Raw genomic sequence first — 22,093 nt, 5'->3', positions numbered from 1 at the left:
GAGATGAGATTAGAGACGAGCGTTAGAGTACGAATTACCTTATTATAAATAGCCGTGTTGTATATAGAAGACGAAGATCGCTGATTTTATGAAATTCACAAAGTGTCGTCGACGCGGCGATCGACAGCGGGACGATGTTCAAACGAGAGTCGTCGCCGGTTGTTCGTTCGAGTTTTCAGTTCCTCCCCGACAGTCGTCGAAATACAATATACATACATATACATACGTAGGTATTTACGAGCACCGGTTAGCAGAGCATTTTACAGTGCACATATGTAAAGATGTTACATTTTTTAGCGAGAGATGATCTGGGCGAGAGCCGTCCGATCTCGGGCCGGTCGCGTCGGCGACACTTTTGTTCAAGTTCGTCGTTTCGTTGACCGTTTCCTCGCAGGTCGTTCAGAGGCCTCGAATAATTCTCGCTGTTCGATCGATTGCTAATCGTAAGACCCACTCGTGGACTACACACGTGTCCCCGTTAGCGCGTAAGAATTCCGACTAGAATTTAAGCCCGTAGCGAAGATAAAGAAAAGTTCGACGATGTTTCCTCGATGTTGGAACAAGCGTCGCCTGTTGAAAAGCAAAAGGAGAGAGAGAAAGAAAAAAAAGAACAAAAAAAAAAGAAAGAAATACAAAGAAAAAGAAGAAAAAAAGAGTTTACGGTTAAACATAGCGAACACTGCAGAAACGAGGAAACATTCTCCGTGCCCTGAAAAACACTTCACCACGGACTTTTCCCCCGTTCTTTCCATTCTATCTATTTATCTATCTATCTATCTATCTATCTATCTATCTATCTATCTATCTATCTATCTTAATCGTCCATTTTGCCCCGTTTTTCTAGTCTCTCGTTCCTCGATCTGTCGCGATGTTGCTTCAAACGCATGTTACTCAATCTGCAAGAACGCAGATCGCTTCTTGCTCATTTCGTCCCCTCGTTTCTTTTCTCATTTCCTCCCCCCCCCTCCCCGTATTTCAACCCCCTCGTCTTTCTGTTCCTTCGTTCAATCCACTCCGAAATATATACATACACATGTATGTATGTAATAATGTTCGTTCCCGGCGATTCGACGAGACGCCGCGATCACGAACTTTCGGTTATCTGCAACCTTCGCGCCATACAACGAAATCCGATTACGTTTACGTTGCATTCGCACGATTGTATATCGCTTGAATCGAGAAACTATTTAACCAACTTAGAGGCAGTCTCTGGTTGGACGGCCGCAAGGTCGAGACTTATCGCGTAATCGCCGATAACTCCGCCGAGGAAGGTATCGAGCAATTAACTCGCTCGTACAACGCGCAGATAACGCGACGCGACGCACGATAATGGACAAAGTATTTGCGAGATTCGCGTTGGAACTTGTGAAACGACCGGGCCAAAGTTTTTTTTTTTCTCCTTTTTTTTTCAATTTTCGTATCGAAAGGCGAATGAGGCAGGTCCGGGTTGAAAAATTTTCAAACAAGCGGCTATTTTTAAATTAAATTACTTTTTAAAGTTATTTCAGAGATAATACATTTGTAAAGTAACGAAATTATATTATTAAGTATAGATATTAAATTAATTTCTTTCCAATCGAATGAAATAAATTATTCGCCATTCGCCAGGATCTTTATTTGTTGTTTGATTTTGGTTTCTCAAAATAACGTCCAATGTTTAACGTCCAATGTTACCATTTCATGTTCTACGATTATAGTATAGTTACTACTGCAGACACAAGTTGAAATGAATATCGCTCGATTTTTTTTGATAGCGATGGGAGAAATTTAAACATGTTTCGTGACCATATATTAATAAAACAAGTATTTGTAAAATATGACACTCCCCTCCCATCTTCGTCATCGATAGAGAGACTATTCTCACTTACAACTTTAAAGAATGTTTTGTTTCATTAACGGACCAAATGTTTGAGGAACGAGTCCTATTAAAAGCTAACAATAAGACAAATGAATTATTTTGACTTTCATTTTGATTTTCTCATTGATTATTTTTCTTCTTTAATATTGATTATTTTGATTAATTCCATTGACAATTGCCTCGAATGTTATTTTAAAGACGAACTTTCGATTATCAAATAAATATTATTTTCTCAAATAATCAGTTTCTTCAATTTATTATTCTCCCAATATTATTATTCGCTTATCGAAGCTTCAAATTCCTTTGATTTGACCGAACGAGCTACGTGCCATTAACTGAAATCCACCATTTGCCAAATACCAGAGAATATTGTTTCAAAAATTTATTTACAAATTATTGTTTGAAATAACTTTCGCCCAGGTCTGTGAATAAAGTCGTTTGCAAACGCGACGCGCGGAACGGAAACTCTGTATCCGGCGAGGGAATCTCAGGATACGAATCGAAAGACACGGAGACAGTGTCAGACACGGAAGTCCGATTACGCGTAGGTATCGATCCTTCCGCTCGGTTCATCCACGAGGCGCGACGAAAGCTTAATCTTAATTAATTCCTCTTGCACGGGAGAGCGAGAAAGGGCCGGGGGACCGGTTCCCTTCTAAAATAAAAGAAAAAAAAAAGAAAAAAAAAAGGAAAAAAAAATCGTTGTAAGACGTTAAGCCGTTTTATGCCTACGCTCATTATATATATACCGGCATTATCATTATTACTACATACTGTCGATTCGCCGTTCGTCGCTTGCGCGGCCATTCAAGTTGCTACGCGCGCCGATCGAACGAACGTGATGAACTGCTCGAGGATTCGTTTCTGCCTCCCCCTCCACCCCTCCCCGCCCTCCTACAACCCTTGAACGACACGCAAACGACGAAGGGACGAACAACGTGTTAATTGTTGATGTACGATCTCGTTGAGAACCCCTGAGAATAAAAGAAGAGAGAGAGAAAGAGAGAGAGAGAGAGAGAGAAAACTAACGAAAAAGAATCGACGGAGGCGAGAACGAGGATTTAGAATGCGAGAGGAAGAGTGTGCGAGAGAAGGAGAGAAAGAGCGATGGGATCCGCTTGCCTTCGACGCAACGAAGAAACATTTAAAACTACTCCACTCCCACCTCCCACCTCCCAGCCCCCCCCCCCCACCGTCCTGGAAAATTGAGAGCCAGCAAGTAGAAGATTGTTATAAGATTGCATAAATCGATGATACGAAAAAATCGAAGGGCGAAAAAATTAAAAGATATTTTAGAAAGACGCGCAGAACCGATGTCTGTTATGTTTCGTTATGTTCTGACGCGCAAAAAACGCAGCGAGGTTTATTTCTTTCGTTGATGGTCAGCGACTGACTGGCTGACAGTCGTTGCGTCGACTCGTAAGCGTGATCGTGCGTGCCGGAACAACATTACGCGATCGACTATGAATCAATCAACTGTAATTGAGTCGAAAGTGCAAAATATACAGAACATTAAATGTTATTTAGATCGGCGCAGTCAGTTAATTACAAAATCTGCGAGGGATCCCCTCCCCTCTCCTACGAAACGACGTCCCGCCTATCCTCGACTTAACCCCTTAGCTACTGTTGACAACTCAACTTTCTTACTTCAGCCTCGACTTAACCCCTTAGCTACTGTTGGACAACTCAACTTACTTCAGCCCGCTGAAATATGAAAAAGCGCCTATAGGCGTCCGGTAAATGTTACTGACAATAATTGCAACAAAACAATATTGGAACAGACGAAGTGAATTCGACAATTGCAATCGTCCATGTTAGTCGCGTATTATTTAAACGCGATTATTTTACTAATTATTTCACTTATCCCCTTGGCTACTAACTTGGCGCTCTTAACCTCTTGCGCTAGTAACTGCGTTTGGTCACTCTTTATGGTTCGCGGACCATAAAGAGTGACCAAACCGTATACAGTAATTCGCCTTCTCTTTTGAATTCGTCGGTATATATCACTGGATAGATATTACTAAGGAGTGATAAATTATTTGTTTTGCCTGGATTATATCTCAGTATACTTAAAACTGAGAAAATATTGCAACTTTGGGCCAAATATTCTCGACACGTCATTCTAGCGCAAGAGGTTAGCTTACTTCGCTGAAACGAGACGCCTATAGCCGCTCACTTCACATTGCTCCAATCGAATTAACCTTTTAGAGGCACGCAAGAAAAAAATGAACGAAGAAATTTTCTTTTAAAGAAAAAAAAAACTCTACTTGCACGGAATTTTTTTTAATATATAAAAAAAAATACTATAATGTATGAGTATTAATGATTTTGTTACATACCCCATGCCATGTCAAGAAAAATACCCCACCATGCCATGTCAAGAAAAAAAAAAAAAAATGTGGGACAATTTTAAACCCACCTAACCCCAAAAAGTTAAAAGCGCTCGGCAGTAATTGTGGCAAACTTCACACGAACCAGATGTAAGTGAAATCTAATTCAACAGTTACATCTTTCGTTAGTGGTGCATTATTTAATCGTGACTACTTCACAGTTATTTCATTTAATATTAAAATGAAAAGGTGTGGTGATAAATTAATGACAGAAAGACACAAATACGTAGTGTGTAGAAAATCCAACGAAAATTCACGAATGCAAGAAATGTGACATAGGATTATTTATTGACCCACGTTTCGAATTCTACCATACCTTGCTGGATTATTAGAAATAAAGCTTAAAGTTACTGTTAAACTTTCAATACGTGCACTGACAATTCAATACAGAATACGAATAAATATTATTGTTTTAATGTAGAACAATGTAGTATTTTATTTCAATATGCTTTCTGAGAAATGCACGCTGACGAAAAATTTCGCCGTTCTCAATGTAAGTCGCCGTAGCCAAGGGAGGGTTAATCGATTAATTCTGAAATTCCAGGGGTTCGGCGTTCGACTCTCGGCGAATAATCGCGAACGCCACAATAATCGACAGACCGCGAGGAAGTTTCGAAACACGGATCGCACCAACACCGGCGGATCCATCGTGAATCATTAAGCAACACCTTGAACTTTAACTTGGAGCGTTTCACGAGCGCCGCTAAGTGACCGTCGTCGTTCCCCGCGACGTGAAACGACGTGGCCCTAATACGTACTATTTAATAATTTTCATCCGCGGCAGCGTGATCGTCGTGAATAGCTCTAATGGCTCGTAATAGTTACGTAAACTTAAGACCTTTCGCTCGCCATTTATCACCATCGTCGTTTCCTCCCTTTCGCGGGAATTCTCGGACGACCGACGAAAAAGCGTAATTACTCTTTTAAAACGAGCTCGTCCCGCTTTCAAGACAAATCAAGGAGAGGAGCGAGTTCTCCGATTCTCCGGAGCTCTTCGGGCAAAAAGAACGAGAACGAAACGAAGCTGTTTCCCTTCGTGGGAAACGTTAATCGTGGTAGTTGATGATCGTTTCGCGGTGTACAAATTGACCGGCTGTTGGGCGTACGCGGCGCGAAAGTGCTAATTGTTAGTCGAAAAGGCTTGATTGGCTTCGAAATGACGCTATTGTGCCGCCGGGGAACAATGGGGAGCCGAATCCATTGCAGCCGAGAGTCAATGCTTCAATCGCCCGATATATGTACGTACATATAATATCGTAGCGCAGGTGTTTTAGAGATGTTGACGACACGCGGGACTGACACGGTTCGCCTATTGTGCCCGCAAAACGGCTCGATAAATAATAAAGGGCTACGACGACGACACCTCCCGGCGCGGGGCTCGCCCGTTTTATCGTTAAGTAGTTTCCTGTGTTTCGCGCGAGATATCGTTCGCCTCCATCTCTCTTTCTCCCTCGGCTACGAAATATGTATCTACACCGTTTTTCGTTTTCCTTTTACCAGGAACTCTCGCGAAACGACGTGCCACGTGATCGCGATGTTCTCTCTGTTTCGCTCTGTTCTGACCAGTCGGTTCGACGTTACGAATCAATGAAAAGATAAGCAAACACGGCGCTCGAATTTATACATACGTACGTACGTACGTACATACATACGTGCCTTTACGAGAACGTTCCCCCGATTCCGAACTCGAACCGGTTTCATCGGCGCGGTTTTACGAGACGTGGGAAAAATCGAGGGCGAATAAATTCCACCGGCCTCTCGGCCGAAAACCAATCTACGAGCTTCCCGCAATGACCTCACCTGCCCCTGTTTCGATGCATTCGAAATGCCCGGTAAAAAGCTACGACGCGGTTTCTTTTCGATCGATAAACGAACTCGGATAACGCTGAACGCTGGAAAGTTGTTCGACCGCGAGGAACCATCCTGATTAATTCTTCGAATTAATTTCCGAATCGTCGTCGCGCTCGTTCGATGAAACAAATGCTTGATTTAGGTTTCCATTACGTTAATAATGCGTCCATTAGTGGCATTGTATCGACGCCGATACAACAAGGATAATTTAGATGGCCCGCGGCCGTTCAATCTCTCGTAATTCCACTTCCGAACGTTTTCGTCGAGGAACGGTACACCTCGTTTCCGGAATTCGTTCGTGAGAGATCTGCTTTCCTGTACTCGACCTGTTCCCGAGTTCGACGTTAAACGCAACTAAAGATACAATAACTACAACTATAGATTACTAGACTTAACAATGACCTGCAATATATTGATAAATATAAAAATACTAAGTAATAATAAATGTATAAATAAATAATAATAAACATAAAAATAATAAATAATAGTAAATATAAAAATAATAAATAATAATAAATGTATAAATAAATAATAATAAATATAAAAATAGTAAATAATAATAAATATAAAAATAATAAATAATAATAAATGTATAAATAAATAATAATAAATATATAAATAATAAATGTATAATAAATGTATATATATATAAATATATAAATAATAAATGTATATATATAAATATATAAATAATAAATAATTTATATATTATATAAATATATAAATAATAAATGTATATATATAAATATATAAATAATAAATAATAAATAATAATAAATAATTTATATATTATATATATAAATATATAAATAATAAATGTAAAAATAATAAATAATAATAAATATATAAATATATAAATAACGCGTTTGCCTCTCTCGAATTGTATTTCGGGTAGCATCGATTATCTTTCAATTTACAATAATATTCCGCGGGCGTGCAAAGGGAGGACAAATAAATTTGCCGCGGTACGAGAAGGGAAGGATTCGTAAGAGGCTTAGGCGATGAGTTACGCGCCGCAATAAGACAATTCGAGGCGGGGTTGGTCAGGTGAACGCGCGAGAGCTCGTCCATTTTGGGCGCAGCCGAGAGGGTTAACCGCAAGGATGAATTATCACGAGGCGGGCGTCGCGTCGTTAGGGGTGGCTTCCGTTGAAATACGAGCGGGAAATACGAAGGTGAATTTTTTTTTTTCTTTCGCACGGTGGTGCATTTCACGCCACGGACTTGTCTCTTTGCGTTTCGGCCGTCGCCGAGTTAAAATCGTCGTGTTTCCACGTGGAAATTTTCACCGACTATCCCTTGTATCTGAGCTAACAGGATGGACTTCCCTTTTTTTTTTTTTTTTATAATATAAGATATAATTATGACGAGCGTAGATGCACGTTTGGCGTTGCACGATGTAATAATGCAATAGTGCAATACCTGAACAGACGCCTAGAGAGAAAGCTATAATAACATATAAGAATAACGTAGGAAGAATAAAAGAAGACAGTCGCGAGTCAATTGACACTAAAATGGAAAAAGTTCGAACTTCTCGTTGCTTCTTACGGAAATTCACAAAATGATAGACATCTTTTTCTTTTATTGTATATATCATTAACTCTTATATACTAGCAATGCACGTTGACGATCGTCTTAAAAACTTAAACGATATCACACGTTGTAAAGACATAATCGACAAAATCTCGTGCTAAATAGGCCATTTCGACAGGAATGGATTATTACGCTTTTTCATTTGAGGTGTTGTCACTTCGTAAATAAGTTGCTATGTAGGTGATATGAATAAGAGTTTCCGAGCTTGTACGTGAAAAAAATGCAATCTTTAATTTCACTAAAAAAATAGTTAATAAAATATTGCAAAGAATGAGTGAAAATCGAAGAAACGCATTTCCCGTGGGCGAAACAAACACATTGAACATGTTTATACACCTCAACTTATCTGTCGCAGATAATTATAATAACAAATTCATGTCAACGTTCTGGAGACATGCAAAATCATGGAATCGTGGCATTCAACGTGCTAGTCATCAGATGATATAAAAATCGACAATTGATACTTATCGTGCGATCTTTGCTTGTCACTCACAGAGTGATAGATGCTGTCTACCTGATCATTTGAACTCTCGTCGAAAGCACTTGGGACGAGCGCCAAAGTGTCTCCCTGGCGTTGGCCAAGAAACGCCAAATCTTGCATCGTCCTACTACCTCTCAGGCCAGATTCCACGCTGGACTTTCGTAGGCGTTCGAAATTGATTATTACCCGGGCAAGTTCCGATGTGAAAACATGGACGTAAAATACCGGAAGTTCCGGCGTTCACGAGATCGCCGGACCGTGGATGAAACTGTTCCGAGGGCAGGGGGGAAGAATTCGCGCAGCTTCGACTCGCTTCAAATTTACTGGATGAAAACTGTGATCGAATAATCGGGCAGAGCGTTTAAGGGGTCAGGAGAGTTAGAAATTTTCAAACAATCGATTTTTTTTTTGTGGAAATAAGATAGAAAAGGTCCTAGCCTTTAAAACGACTTATTTTGAGGTATAATAATAAATAAATCCGGATACAGAATAATTGAATCACTGTTTACAACTTTGAGCAGTATTATAAAGTATAAATCGTGTGATTCAAATATTACTTTTGCTGAATCGAATATTATGAGACTTGGATTCAATTTAATTGTGAATTGTAAGAGCTGTGAGCCGCGACATATAAGTAAAAAAAGTAAGTAAAGGATACGTATGAAAAATGACGTTCTGAAACTTTAAAATCACGTTTTTTTTTTCGAAACTAGGTTTTTAGAAACGATGTGCAAAATATCTCGATATCTAACCAACCGATTACTGTGAAACTTGGTACGTATCTTTAGTGTAACATTTACTAGGGATTGACGATCGAACATTTTTTTTAATTTTTAACAATTTCGAAAAATATAAACAAGAAACGTAGAAATTTTTGGCATAAATTCGATGCATCAAAAACAAATAGCTGCTGTTTTCATGATTTTCACAAAAATGAAAATGTTGGATCGTCAATCCCCAGGGAATATTGTTTACTTTTGAACTTGTTTTGCCTTTTTGTTGCAGCCAATCCTGTTTCGCTGAAATCATGCACACCGATAGACAATGTTATGTAAAAGGACGCCTTTATGTAAAAAGTTAAATAAGAGCCCTCTTTTTCTCTTTTTTAATGTTGCTTTTTACAGTTCATAATGCGTTAAAATAAACCACAAGAGCTCATGTCAAATATGTACTTTTTTTTTTTATTAGCCTTCGTAATTTTTAGGCCCCGTCAAACTGTCCTGCTATCTTAATCATCTCGCGGAAAAAGCAAATAGTAAAGTAAATCGACAGTTGCTCAGTCTCAACGCGGTTCTCCTCTCTCGAAAGTTTTTCAAGATGAGAAACTTCCAGAATTAGCCGCGTTAACTGAATTATTCCCTCTTCGTCTTAAATAAGCAAGCGTCCCGACTTTGCAGTTGCAATTAGCAGCGGTAACGCGATTGACCCTGATAGTTTATCCCGGGCAAGTGTTCCGGATACTTGGCGATGTACAATTAATTGCACCCTGTTCTTTCGACGCAATCGGTACTAGATTTTCCTTTTCCTTGCTCAAATAAAGAGTTATCGCGATCGGTGATTCGGCACGGCGCGGCGACAGGGGATCAAAGGAACATTTCTTATTACGTTCACGCAAACGAACGTAAACAATGACGCGTATGTGGGGCAAGGAGTAGGCGCGATAAGGACATTATGGAATTATCGCGATAGCGGCAGATAACCGCGACAACCCGGTTAACTGCCAAAAATATATATATAACAGGACCAAAGCCGCGGATCGAGAGTCTTTCAGGGCACGGACAAAATGATTCGGTTCCACGGTGTTCGGTTATTCGTCTCGGCGCTCCTCATCTTGTTGGCGAGATCGGCAAGTTCCAAGCTGGTGGACAAACAATGGTGGGAAACCGCGTTGGTCTATCAAATCTGGCCGAGGGGATTTCAGGACAGCGACGGAGACGGCCAGGGTGACTTGAAGGGTACGTTAACGAACCGGATATTGAAATCTACAGGCGCGTCTGATCGTCGTAATTGTCAATCAGACCGCAGACTTCCGTCTGTTCGAGGAATGTATAAAGGTGCACAGAATGCATGTGAATGTGCAAAAAGGTAAACTACGTTTTCTTACGAGAAATTACGAACCCTGGTGATTTCAAATATTTCAGACACAAAGTACCAAGAGAAGTTCAGATAAACCAAGAAGCCCCGAAAATCATTTTAATTGTATTTCGCACTTTGAAAGCAATATCAGAACGCTCGGTTGCACACATGATCAGCAGTTTCATGATCTCGTAGATTTATTTTTAAGGAACCGTATCGCGAAACGTGAAACGTGTGAAAAAAGAAACTAGATCGCGTTACCGCTGGTCTCGTTTATCGCTTGTTGGTCAAGGTACCAACTGAAGTTACTTCAGCTTTCCATTGTGTGCCATTGATAACGTCCAAATCGACTCATTATCGTATGATGGAAATAATTTCTCAATTGATTGATCACCTTGAATTTATGGGAAACGCGACGTAGTGGCGTCAACGGCAACATTTTTGCAACATAAATGAGAAAGACGTGGTAAAAAATATTTGCACATGTTTCGAAACCGAAAGACATCTGAGAAACATACTTCGTCTTGATGTCACATCTCTAATTTTTAGTTTGTATAATAGAACAGACATCTAATGTTATTACACAGGTATAATCAGCCGGCTTGATTATTTACAAGACCTTGGAATCGACGCAATTTGGCTAAATCCTATTTACCCATCGCCACTCGTAGATTCTGGATATGACATTTCTAATTATACTGACATAGATCCTGTGTTTGGTACACTCCAACTTTTTGATGAATTCGTACAACAAGCACACAATCGTGGTACGTTTGACTAATAAAGTTGTGTTTTCCTCAGTGTAAATATAGCCTTTTGACAAAATATTACAGGCTTGAAAGTCATTTTGGACATAGTACCAAATCATTCAAGCGACAAACACAAATGGTTTGTACTGTCAAGTCAAAAGCAGAAGCATTACAGTGACTACTATATTTGGGCAAATGGATCTAAAGATAAAACGGGCAACAGGATACCTCCTAATAACTGGGTAAGTTGCAATTGTCAAAGTAATTTTTAAAAAATAATTGTTAATTCTCTTTCTTTGATTTTTAGGTGAGCACCTACAGCAATGAAGCAGGATCTGCATGGACATGGCACAGCAAAAGACAACAATGGTATTACCACAAGTTTCACGAATCTCAACCTGACCTCAATTTGAGAAATGAAAATGTATTACAAGAGTTAATGGTAAAGAAATCACATTGTGATGATATCGCATTATGTGATCATTTACTTAAAAACTTATCTTTTGTGTCACAGGATGTGTTTGACTTTTGGCTGAGGAGAAATGTTGATGGTTTTCGAATCAGTGCTGTATCATACCTTTATGAAGATAAAGATTTAAAGAATGAGCTTGTTGTAGGAAGTGGAAACTATACGTCTGGACTATCAGAAAGCACAGCTCTTTTGTACAAGTTTCGCTCATACATTGATAATTGGGTGAAAAAGAATAGCGTGGGAAAGAATAATTCTTCAAAGTATGTATAGAGACATTACAAGTTTTACTTCAACTGTAGTGTTCATACTAAAATATTGTAACCTCTGATTCACAGGTTATTAATTGCAGAATCTTATGATTCTCCTGATGTATTGATGTCACTTTATGGTAATGCTACACACAATGGAATCCCACCTTTCAATTTTCAGTTTATCAAGTCTGTACATAATACAAGCACTGCTGAAGATATTAAGAAGGTTTTGGAATATTGGTTCAAGAAACTTCCAAATAATGCAAGCACAAATTGGGTGGTAAGAGTGTATACATTGCTATAATTATTTCCTATTGTTTGCTTATAACTCAAAAAATAAATGTGTCTGTTCCTTTGAATCTAGCTTTCCAATCATGACAATTCGAGAGCAGCTACAAGAATTGGATTGAATCGTGTCGATGGACTTCACATGATTAGTTTATTGTTACCCGGCCAAGCATACACTTATTATGGGGAAGAGATTGCTATGTTAGACAGGAGAATGTCGTGGAAGGAAACAATTGATCCTATAGGTTGTTCAAAGTCAAAAGATACATATGAAGGCTATTCCAGAGACCCTGCAAGAACACCAATGCAATGGAACGCTAACATCTCAGCAGGATTTTCATCTAACAAACTCACATATCTTCCTGTTCATCCAGATTACACAGAGAGCAACGTTCAATCTCAGCAAAATAATACACGAAGCAATTGGAAGACGTATAAATTGCTTGCTGCTCTTAGAAAAGACAGAGTATTTACTCATGGGGATTATGAGTTTGCAACGTTGAACAATGACCATGTGTTTGCCTTTAAAAGGTTTGTGAAGAACGCAATGACATACGTTCAAGATACATGAGATACATAATGAATATTTAATTTTAATTCTTATCAGATATTTAGCAAACAATCCTACGTATATCGTCGTCGTCAACTTGGGTCTACGACAACAAACGATTAATTTAAAATCAGTGTTTCCAGAATTGGAGGATCCAGTAGAAGTTGTTATCGTTTCCAGTAATGCAGCTCACATTACGTAAGTGTTTGTCTTATTTAAAAGAGGATTTATTCTTGAATTTGATAAGACAACTTGGAACATATTGACCAGGTCGAATATTTCTATGGTAAATATTAAGCTCACGGCGAATGCAGCGTTGGTATTAAAATTTGAGAATATGTGCAACTGGGAAACAACAACGGATCCTGTCACGGTCACAACCGAGAAAAATTCTGCCGCTATTTCCTTCTCAATAGTACAATTGATAACAAGTACGAGCATCGTAGTAGCATTACTGTTCAATCTTTTAACGCGTTATTGAACTACATCTTGTAACATACAATTTTCAATTACTACGAAGATTTAGTTGTGTAAAACAATTATAACTGTTTTCATATTAACGAGAGATTTTGACTATAGAAAAACGGCAAATGTACATTCAGTTCATTCCACTTAACACTTTAGCGCATTAAGCATATTCTATAAATAGGAAGTTTATTTCTGTTGAGAAAGATATTGGCCTCAGGTGTTAACGTTCTGGTTCTAAAGTGCTACTATAATTTATATTAATGACAACACAAATACTACAGTTATTCGTAAATACGTTCATGAAGCGGCGACTGTGTTGAGTGACTCATAAGCTGAGCAATCTGAACCCAGATGCGTGAATAACTCATTTAGAAGCCAGTTGTATCTCTACTAAAATCACCAGTAGAAATTGTACTTTTGATGGTATATATACATATGTTATATATATAATACATAGTAACGATACAAATATTTAATATTACCGTCTATTCGTTAGTAATACAAGTGCATAAAAAAAAAAGAAATACAAAGATTTCAAAATGGTACACACTCATATATATAACAATTCACGTTAAATTCGCGGTCACAGACAACGCGTTATAATTAGTTGAATACGTTGTATTTCTGTGATTCGAGTTATCAATATATGCTGATTGCTGTTAATCGGACAATGCTGGGCTTTGAACGCAAATACATTCAATCAAGTCTAACATATCGCCTGTAAGATAAGAGCGAAAGGCAAACAAGAATAGGGGAGGTGAAAGAAATTTCACAACTTCAATTGTTATCTATTCGTGTCTGTATCTATAGCGAACGAAAATGTATTCGGTTTCGTTGCCCAGTTTCGTAACATCGGCCATTAATGGTCAACCAAAATCGCTGGATCATTCCGCAAATAAAATTAACGCTCTTGTCCGGAACAAACGAATGTACAACGAGGGAAACGACGGTTCGAAAAATCCGTTGGTCAGTTACTTCAACGGTGAGTGTCAAGCGGACCGAGCGGAATGCAAAACAAGAGAATCCACAGAGATGACTCACCTCTTTTGCGTTGCATCGATCTACCAGGCCGATGAGTCCAAAGGAAATTCACAAGACACAGGTTTGACATCACTGTTTACGAAACGAAAACGATTTTTTTTCACACGCGAACGCGACGCGTACACCCCGAACGCCGTTTGCACGAAATCTGAAATTTAAATTCGACCAATCGCGACGCGTATGCTCGCGCATCTCAACCGCCGTGTGCATTTCGAGAACGGAAGTTCGTAAATAGCGATATTGAATTTAGATTCGATCGATACACAGATAGATTCGCGCGCGGACAATTTGAATAGTCGCGAAACGTATATGTATACGAATTGCATTTATTGCAGTGCATAAATTGCAGCTAGAATTTATAAAATATCGGAAAGATATTGCTAAAACGGCGTTGAAAAAGAGTTCCCCGTTTTTCAGAATTGGCGAGCGATAATTTCAGACACTACTCAATCGATCCGGTGTGTATGAGTATTCGTGTGTGCATATTTTGGTTTTTATGGATAATGTTAATAGTAGTGATTGTTATATCCATTTTATCTTACTGCTGTTTTCCATCAAAAACGTGCTACAATTCTACTGTAAATACAACGAATACAGTGAGTATTTAACAGCTGGATAATGCTGTAAATTTTGTTTATCCATGAACCGATATCTCAAATTATGTAATTGTCTTAATTCCACGTTATTTCAGTAAACTTTCCGGATTATTCACACGTTATTTCAGTAAACTTTCCGGATTTTTCAGTCAGATGTTGTTAAATAAGTCAATAAAGGAAAGGTCAATGTATGTTCGTGAAGATAGTATATTTTTTTCGTGCTATCGGCAAGATGTAAGATAACGGCTTAATTCCTCACTTCTGTTGAGCAGATTAAAATATCTATGAAATCTTTAAGTGTGAAATAAAACAGATATTATGCAGAATTACTTGCATACATTATTTATCGTTCTTACGTATGAACGTAAAAAAAATGTTGTACATTATTTAAACATGAAAATATCGTTTAAATATTTTGTAATATTAAAAGAAATTGTAATATTTTGTAATATTAAAAGAAATGCAATAAATTTAACTTTCATATACAAAACGAAATATTTTTCGCGCTATTTTTCTGTCCAAGTATTCTATTCGTCGTTAAAAACGGCTGATTCAAAGGGGAGAATTATCTCAGTTCTGTACTACGGCGACACGGCTCCCCGTGCAAATTGATTCTTAATAAAAATTCTTTAATAATTTTACGAAACAATGTTTGTTTTTTTTATTTAATCTTATATCATTTCAAAGGATCTCTTAATTTTTAATCGAATCTTTCATTCATATTTCATAATTTATTAACATTTTCTAATACAGTTCATAAACATAAATCTTCACTAAGATATTATAATCTAGATAAAAGTACATAATTCGTTTAGTAAATTAGGCAGGTATTCATTTACTTTTATGGCATGTTATAAATTTTAATATTAGCCACTCTGAAATATTTTGTAAAGCCTACAATACTCTCGAGGGATGAAAGTCGTCCCTGCTTTTTCTTTACATTTTATGCTTGTGGTAGTAAAAGTAAATAGATCCAGAGAACAAAAGGGGAGCAAGAACCAACCAGATGCCTCTATGGGGTAAAACGCATTTGTCCAGTCATTCTTGAACCTCTCGTTATATGGGATCGATCGCAATCATCAGAAGAACAGCAAAGAATATTCGCTCATCCCCGTCACGTAAAATCGTTTAACGTCCTTGATTTCGTTTGATAATAATAATGGAGAGTGGGAGACTGAATTTAGATAGTGTCGAAGCGAACGGGAATACGAAAGAAACGGTAGTTGTCGCCACGTACAAGGCGTTGCCGGACGACGACGGTGCTGTGCAAAGTAAAGTCGAAAATATTGCAATGGGAAAACCGGAAAATGAAACCGACGTTGACGGTGGGGTCCGCGAAAAAATGCTTAAAGAGGAGAGTAAAATCTCTCCCACGAAAGATACGACCGAGGTATGTCAATAATCAATATTTTTGAGAAGTACTTCTTGCGATCTATGAAAGATACTTGCGTGTATATGTAATTGAAGGCATCTTTTTCTTCTTTATCAATCTTGCTGCTATTATAATAATTGTTTCATTTGAAGTTATTACTTTTTTCCCCCTTTGTACTTTAACGTTTATCTATTTTTATCTTAACTGGAAATTTCTTTTGTTCGGTAATAATTAGGAAACGCTCAATCTACTTGTAGACGATTTTCTAATTTTTTATCACATGTTTTTACACGTTCTATATTTCTTTCACATTGTACTGCATTTATTATTCAAAAGTAAGAATCTTTTCCTGTTGCATCATCTTGAATAAGAAAGATGGATGGTGGAATTACCATTGAGGAAATAATAATGATTCATTAAGTGTTCAAATGAAATATATACATTAAATATGTGTTAATTTTATATGTAACATATAGTTATCTTGAATAGGTAAAATTTATTTCTGAAAATGGAGACACCAAAATTGATATTGAAACAGTGAAGCAAGCCCTTTCAGGAATGGGAAAAGAGGAGCTCATGAAGTTCGTTAATGATCCATTCTGGATTCGATTAAGATGGTTTTTATTCATTGCTTTCTGGTTACTTTGGGTTGCCATGTTGGGTGGTGCTATAGCTATTGTAGCAATGGCACCGAAATGTACAGCACCAAAACCTAAAGAATGGTGGGAAAAGAGTGTTATCGTACGATTAGATCCTGTTGAAACATACAATCATGATATGAAAAGTGTAGAAGATTTATTAGATACTCTGAAAGAACAAAATATAGATGCAATCTCTCTTGCTTCCATGATTAAAGAAAGTCCAACAGGTACTACAGAATTATTTTCAGGAGCTATTTTCTCTCTAATATAACGATAAATATTAATATTATATCTTAAATCATAGGGGGAGCAGTAGATTTCAAAAATATTAGACCAGAATTTGGAACTATAAGTGATCTAGAAGCTCTTATAAAAGCTGCAAAAGGCAAAGAACAGTACATCATTTTAGAAATAGATCCAAGTCATACATCAACTGAGCATCCATGGTTCAAACGTTCCATAGAGAGAGAAGAAGCATTTTCATCTTACTATGTTTGGGCAGATCCAAAAGTGACTTCTGATGGTAGACGTAATCCACCTAATAATTGGGTTAGTTGTATCTCTTTTTTTTTCAAATTCAAGTTGGCTTTTATCTTTATAATAATTCTATAATACAAATATCTTTCAGCTAAGTGTCTATGGAGGGTCAGCATGGGAGTGGAACGAACAAAGGGGACAATATTACCTTCATCAATTCAATATAACACAACCTGAATTGAATTATAACAATTCAGCAGTGATTACAGAATTTTCTGTAAGTTATTCTGCCATCATTTTTCACATATGTAGATTAATAATACTTAATTTTCAATACTTAGGATATTTTGAGTCATTGGTTAAAATTAGGAATCAGTGGATTCCGTTTAGCTAATACTCAATACTTAACTGAAGATCCAAATCTTCACGATGAATTTAGAAGCACTATACCTACCGAAGCAGATAACTATGATTCATTAATACATGCTTACACAAGAGATCGCCCAGAAAATGCTGCTGTTTTGACAAAGTGGCAAGAAAGAGTTCGTAATGAAACAGACAATAAAGGGTTAGTTATCTTTAATAATTATCTATAATATATATAGTTTTTTTCTAAAACAAGATTCCATAACTAAATATATGTCCAGGTTATTTGCCCTCCAAGATGATATTGGAACTGATATCCTACAAGTTTATAATGAAAAGAAAAGACTGATTGACCTCCCACAAAATTCGCAATTCCTTACAACTGCAGATAGCAGTATAAATGCTACGACTTTGCAGCGTGGTTTTTCGCATTGGCTTAATTTTACTTCCTGGCCTGCCTGGGATGTAAGTGTCTACAAGTTTTGTAATATTGGAGTATATGTTATATTACATTGTATTATTTTAGATTAATGGCAAAAAACTTAGTTTGAGGGAGAGAATGCCTGCAGATATAGCAGACAGTTTAACACTCATGACGTTACTTTTACGTGGCACACCCGTGCTGTTAATAAACGATACTTTATCTGCAAAAGATGCCTTTGCAACTTTATCCAAAGCCCGACAAAGTTTAACATTCCTTCATGGAGAAACAATGCTTAGGACTATTAATGGAAGTGTGTTTGTTTACACAAGGTAATATAACAGTATTTGTACATATTTACTAACAGTGTTTGTTTTTCCGTTTACACATTAAATATAACTTCATAATTAAAAAACATCAAAAAATTAATAAATGATATAGATCTTTTAAAGAATAAAACTGAGTAATTATAGTATTGATCTATGTCAAAAAAAGTTCAATCAATTCACAATTGCTATAAATCATCTCAATTATCCTTTGGTGCTACACTTAAACCCTAAATAACTCATACACCTCACACTATTGACACAAATTGTACTGTGTAATTTACTAACCAAGGATCAATTTGCCTTGTTCCACGCTTCCTTCTATGCAACGCAGGAACTGGTGAGTTTTCTTACTAACATATTGCATGAAGCCTATCTTTATAAAACTAATTTTAAATAATAACGATTTTGACTAACCACTGATTAATTAACGAGAATATGAAATATTAATTTAATTATTGTTACTAAAAACTAATCAATTTTTCTTTTCCTTTATAAAAAAATTATAATTACAAACCATAAAATTAAATAAATCTTTAGGTTAAAGAGTGGTAATCCTGGATACTTAGTAGCATATCAGTCAGCAGAAGAACCTATAGTGGCGGATTTCTCTACAATACCGCAGATGTCTGAAGAAGTTAATGTAGTTGCATACAGTCCGAATTACGCACAAGACGGCGATACAATAAAGTAACATTATTTTATTGTCATTTAATATTTTGTTTTTTTTATGAAATATTAATAATTATTTTAATGAAATCTCTTTTTCAGAACAAAGTTACCTTCGAACAAGGTTCCTATATCTGGCAAGAGTACAATTGTTTTAACGTTTGTTCCAAAGAATTAAATATAAGAAAAGACTCTAATCAATCAATAATCTTCTGCTTATTATGTAATGGTATTTATTACAATTATGTATTGCTTTTGTGGAAAATATAATTAAATATGATGCAGTAAAAATATAATATTTTATAATTAATCCATTATTGTTTTTTAAAGAAAAGACTTTTTGTTATAATGCAATAAATTTTATTATTCTATATGAAGTTTATGTGGATCTGTGAACCTTGCAGTAAGAATATAAAACAGCGCAGGTAAAGGAACTAAAGCAAGCATTGCTGGATGAATGCCGAGACCTTGGAAAGTTGCCGCGGCCATTAAACCATATCCATACAACAGCCAATGACCTAAAATAACTATTGCATTCTTCATATCTGATACACAGCTCAACAACAATGCTTTCATTGACTGAAAAACACATTCATGAAACATTTACAAACAATATATTCAAATATAAACAATGATCAAAGAACATTACCTGATTTAATTTAAATGAAAAGTGTGCTGCATTGGATAGTACAGACAATGTTATAGTTATATATGGGAATGAATAATCTAAAAACAAAAGTTATTAAAACATAAAGACATTCTTAAAATGTAAATTGCTTCACTTACATATTAGACCACCACCAACTGCATGTAATAAAGCTAAAATGGGGTAGAAATAAAGAGCAGCATAAATTGAAAATTTTCCTTTTTTTGGCAAAAATTTCTTGGCTATGATTGGTCTTATCATTAACATTATAGCTGTTCCTAAAGCATAAAAAATGAACACCATCGTGTACCTAAAAATTGAATTAAGATTAATTAGTTTCTCAGACAGAAAGGAAGTAAGCTAATAATTACGTAGTTACTAACAAAGGATAAACAGCTTCCTGTGTGCAATGCAAGGTTTCTTCATAATTCGGGCTAGGGTTGTGCAACAATGTGTACCAGTCTGAAAGTTTCGTAACTTTACATGACCTAACTGAAAAACTGCCTACAGGATCAGTCAGTTGCAAAGTAATCAGAGATGCAGAAACAACTTCCAACAGAGCAGACAAGTGTAGTACAATTACTTTTTTAGGTATGTTGCGCCTCATGGATACCATGTCAATACAAAACCAATGTAATACTAAGGCTAATAATGCCATGAATCCTAGATAGAGCCAATCGTAAAGCATTGGTTCGTCATCGCAAGGTATACATATCGAAGAGGCATTTGCTCTGAACCCACGAGGACATGCACCGCAGTCACTCCAGTTGCCATCAGAGAGCAATTCTCTCCCACAGTATAATCCGGGACATCGAGTAAATAGATTTAAAGCACTTGTCTTTGGTATCGAGCACATGAAGATAAGATACTAAGACAATATGAGTATTTATCACTTTTTTAAAATTTCAAAATGTAGATCGTAAACGCGCTGTATCTTAAACAACATAGAATGAACATTTTAAGGTTAGATGTCAAAACAGCGAATTACATTCCATACAATACGATGACATAATTTGTTAATTATTTATATTATCAATTTCAAAATATCTTATTCTGAATGACAAATACATTGTTTGTGAAAACACTCTGCTTTTGTGATTCACTAGTAACTAAGTTTGTAAACTATGATCACGTATATGACAACATTCTATGACAGTGGATCAGTAATATCGCATATACCTAATAATAAAAATATACCTAGGAATATGTTACAAAAAGTATAGAAACGATCCTACGTCAAAAAGAATGATTTCAGAAAAAAATCATAAGATTCTAGAGCGAATGAAAATACACGTTGCAAAAGATATAAAAATTTTATATGTATACGTATCAATGTCATTTAACATGATATACGTACAACGTATATATATAATGCATCGTATTAAAGGATTTGAAGAACAAATTTACAAGGTTTTATCTTCTACATTATTTTTTCCTATATAAAAGTACCAACTACGTGATATATGTGCGTGTATAGTTGTATTAAGGCACGTTCATAAGAACGAAACCAATTGATCACGAGCTACGCCGCATTAACGATAAATAGTAACAAGAAAAATAATTAAATAGAAATATACGTATATAAAGTCGAACGGACAGTTTAAAACGACATTAAATATATACGGATCGTTGCAACGCAAATTGAAATGTTCCTAGCGAAAAATTTCAATGGTGCAATGGGAAAACGTAAAGTGGCGCGATCTAGGGCGTTCGCTGACGTTCGTGTTTGATCGGGAATCTCCGGCCGATGATTGTCGAGTGCATATTACTATTTTCAGGCACACAAGGCACCTCTTGACGGGTTTTCAATAAGTGAAGAGGGCGACGGTGGAAGGATCGTTTTTTCTTTTTAATTTAAATTTTACGTGCGGTAGATGCCGAAATTGTAGTATCTTGTGCGCGCGTGATAAAAGGGTACGATGTTGGAAGAGGTCTCGGCGGGACTTAGCGCTTGACGGTCTGTCGGTCGTTCCGGCAAAAATGAAAGAAGCTCGTCGGTCCGAGCAGCTGATGGCGGCCGAGTGCTGTTCGAGCCTCAGTGTCCCCCATCGAAGCGTTTAAGTGAGTGTGTGCGTTTAGCTGCGCGAACGGAGTGCGGCCACCGCGTGAGAAAGAAAGATAATTCTGTGGAAGATAGATTTCGCGCGGTGAAACACCGCCGCAAAGGAGATACGAGCTATTTCGTAACGGTGCTTGTTTCGCGACTTGGTACCCGACACGCAGGCACGGCACGGCAAGCCTGCCAGCCGTTCCACGGGCTCTCGGTGGCGTGAATCAAATATTTGCTCGAACGGAGAGAAGTGAACAAGACGAGTCGCAGATCAAAACGACCGGCCGTGGTATCAAGTAACGCGAAATCCACGTACGATCAAAGGAAAGACACGGTGCCGCTTGTGTGTTGCACGGTGTAGGTGGGAGATTCGACGTACGACGGGGCGTGCGTTCGCGTGTGACAACGCCTAACAAACGATCGCGCCCCTTTTCTCGACCGGTACGAAAAGAACCACCTCC

At 37.2% G+C, this 22,093-nt stretch overlaps 4 protein-coding genes across 8 annotated transcripts; 3 read left to right on the top strand and 1 right to left on the bottom strand.

The window, feature by feature from the left end:
- Positions 1-9,920: 9,920 nt before the first annotated feature.
- LOC122529725 (maltase 1-like) lies at positions 9,921-13,078 on the top strand. Its single transcript, XM_043656112.1, has 9 exons — positions 9,921-10,128; positions 10,837-11,016; positions 11,083-11,240; positions 11,306-11,440; positions 11,513-11,730; positions 11,806-12,001; positions 12,086-12,540; positions 12,617-12,757; positions 12,830-13,078. Exons 1-9 carry the CDS (start codon positions 9,957-9,959, stop codon positions 13,038-13,040), a joined length of 1,866 nt encoding a protein of 621 aa, XP_043512047.1. The 5' UTR covers positions 9,921-9,956; the 3' UTR covers positions 13,041-13,078.
- A 475-nt stretch (positions 13,079-13,553) lies between these two features.
- LOC122529727 lies at positions 13,554-15,040 on the top strand. Of its 2 annotated transcripts, XM_043656117.1 has the most exons (3): positions 13,556-14,129; positions 14,486-14,664; positions 14,760-15,040. In XM_043656117.1, the coding sequence occupies exons 1-3, from the start codon at positions 13,847-13,849 to the stop codon at positions 14,760-14,762; spliced, it is 465 nt and encodes a 154-aa protein (XP_043512052.1). In that variant the 5' UTR covers positions 13,556-13,846; the 3' UTR covers positions 14,763-15,040. The 2 variants fall into 2 exon arrangements, with proteins under 2 accessions (XP_043512051.1, XP_043512052.1); XM_043656116.1 differs by having other exon boundaries at positions 13,554-14,129; positions 14,486-15,040.
- A 635-nt stretch (positions 15,041-15,675) lies between these two features.
- On the top strand, positions 15,676-19,227 carry LOC122529729 (neutral and basic amino acid transport protein rBAT-like). Of its 2 annotated transcripts, XM_043656118.1 has the most exons (10): positions 15,676-16,054; positions 16,526-16,904; positions 16,982-17,226; positions 17,306-17,431; positions 17,496-17,722; positions 17,802-17,985; positions 18,047-18,273; positions 18,602-18,607; positions 18,808-18,957; positions 19,039-19,227. In XM_043656118.1, the coding sequence occupies exons 1-10, from the start codon at positions 15,824-15,826 to the stop codon at positions 19,112-19,114; spliced, it is 1,851 nt and encodes a 616-aa protein (XP_043512053.1). In that variant the 5' UTR covers positions 15,676-15,823; the 3' UTR covers positions 19,115-19,227. The 2 variants fall into 2 exon arrangements, with proteins under 2 accessions (XP_043512053.1, XP_043512054.1); XM_043656119.1 differs by lacking the exon at positions 18,602-18,607 and having other exon boundaries at positions 15,680-16,054.
- On the bottom strand, positions 18,990-21,020 carry LOC122529730 (JNK1/MAPK8-associated membrane protein). Of its 3 annotated transcripts, none has more exons than XM_043656120.1 (5): positions 20,940-21,020; positions 19,966-20,450; positions 19,723-19,892; positions 19,586-19,662; positions 18,990-19,515 (listed from the first exon to the last, which is right to left on the bottom strand). In XM_043656120.1, exons 2-5 carry the CDS (start codon positions 20,436-20,438, stop codon positions 19,300-19,302), a joined length of 936 nt encoding a protein of 311 aa, XP_043512055.1. In that variant the 5' UTR covers positions 20,439-20,450; positions 20,940-21,020; the 3' UTR covers positions 18,990-19,299. The 3 variants fall into 3 exon arrangements, with proteins under 3 accessions (XP_043512055.1, XP_043512058.1, XP_043512056.1); XM_043656123.1 differs by having other exon boundaries at positions 20,990-21,018; XM_043656121.1 differs by lacking the exon at positions 20,940-21,020 and adding an exon at positions 20,780-20,900.
- Positions 21,021-22,093: the final 1,073 nt, after the last annotated feature.

Source organism: Frieseomelitta varia, unplaced genomic scaffold (genome assembly GCF_011392965.1).
Source record: "Frieseomelitta varia isolate USP_RPSP 00005682 unplaced genomic scaffold, Fvar_1.2 scaffold_305, whole genome shotgun sequence".
Classification (NCBI taxonomy): Eukaryota; Metazoa; Arthropoda; class Insecta; order Hymenoptera; family Apidae; genus Frieseomelitta; species Frieseomelitta varia.
Note: the sequence above shows the minus strand (reverse complement) of the source record. Positions and strands in the feature narration are given on the sequence as shown.

What these genes read in the sequence shown, in the direction of transcription:
- LOC122529725 (XM_043656112.1), top strand. Translation starts at nt 9,957, where the DNA reads ATGATTCGGTTCCACGGTGTTCGGTTATTCGTCTCGGCGCTCCTCATC. An exon ending in GGATACCTCCTAATAACTGG is followed by an intron (nt 11,241 to 11,305) that starts GTAAGTTGCAAT and finishes TTTGATTTTTAG; the next exon opens with GTGAGCACCTACAGCAATGA. An exon ending in ATGCAAGCACAAATTGGGTG is followed by an intron (nt 12,002 to 12,085) that starts GTAAGAGTGTAT and finishes CTTTGAATCTAG; the next exon opens with CTTTCCAATCATGACAATTC.
- LOC122529727 (XM_043656116.1), top strand. Translation starts at nt 13,847, where the DNA reads ATGTATTCGGTTTCGTTGCCCAGTTTCGTAACATCGGCCATTAATGGT. An exon ending in AGGAAATTCACAAGACACAG is followed by an intron (nt 14,130 to 14,485) that starts GTTTGACATCAC and finishes CCCGTTTTTCAG; the next exon opens with AATTGGCGAGCGATAATTTC.
- LOC122529729 (XM_043656118.1), top strand. Translation starts at nt 15,824, where the DNA reads ATGGAGAGTGGGAGACTGAATTTAGATAGTGTCGAAGCGAACGGGAAT. An exon ending in GATTAAAGAAAGTCCAACAG is followed by an intron (nt 16,905 to 16,981) that starts GTACTACAGAAT and finishes CTTAAATCATAG; the next exon opens with GGGGAGCAGTAGATTTCAAA. An exon ending in AATGAAACAGACAATAAAGG is followed by an intron (nt 17,723 to 17,801) that starts GTTAGTTATCTT and finishes ATATATGTCCAG; the next exon opens with GTTATTTGCCCTCCAAGATG.
- LOC122529730 (XM_043656120.1), bottom strand. Translation starts at nt 20,438, where the DNA reads ATGTGCTCGATACCAAAGACAAGTGCTTTAAATCTATTTACTCGATGT. An exon ending in CAGGAAGCTGTTTATCCTTT is followed by an intron (nt 19,893 to 19,965) that starts GTTAGTAACTAC and finishes TTCAATTTTTAG; the next exon opens with GTACACGATGGTGTTCATTT. An exon ending in AGTTGGTGGTGGTCTAATAT is followed by an intron (nt 19,663 to 19,722) that starts GTAAGTGAAGCA and finishes TTTTGTTTTTAG; the next exon opens with ATTATTCATTCCCATATATA.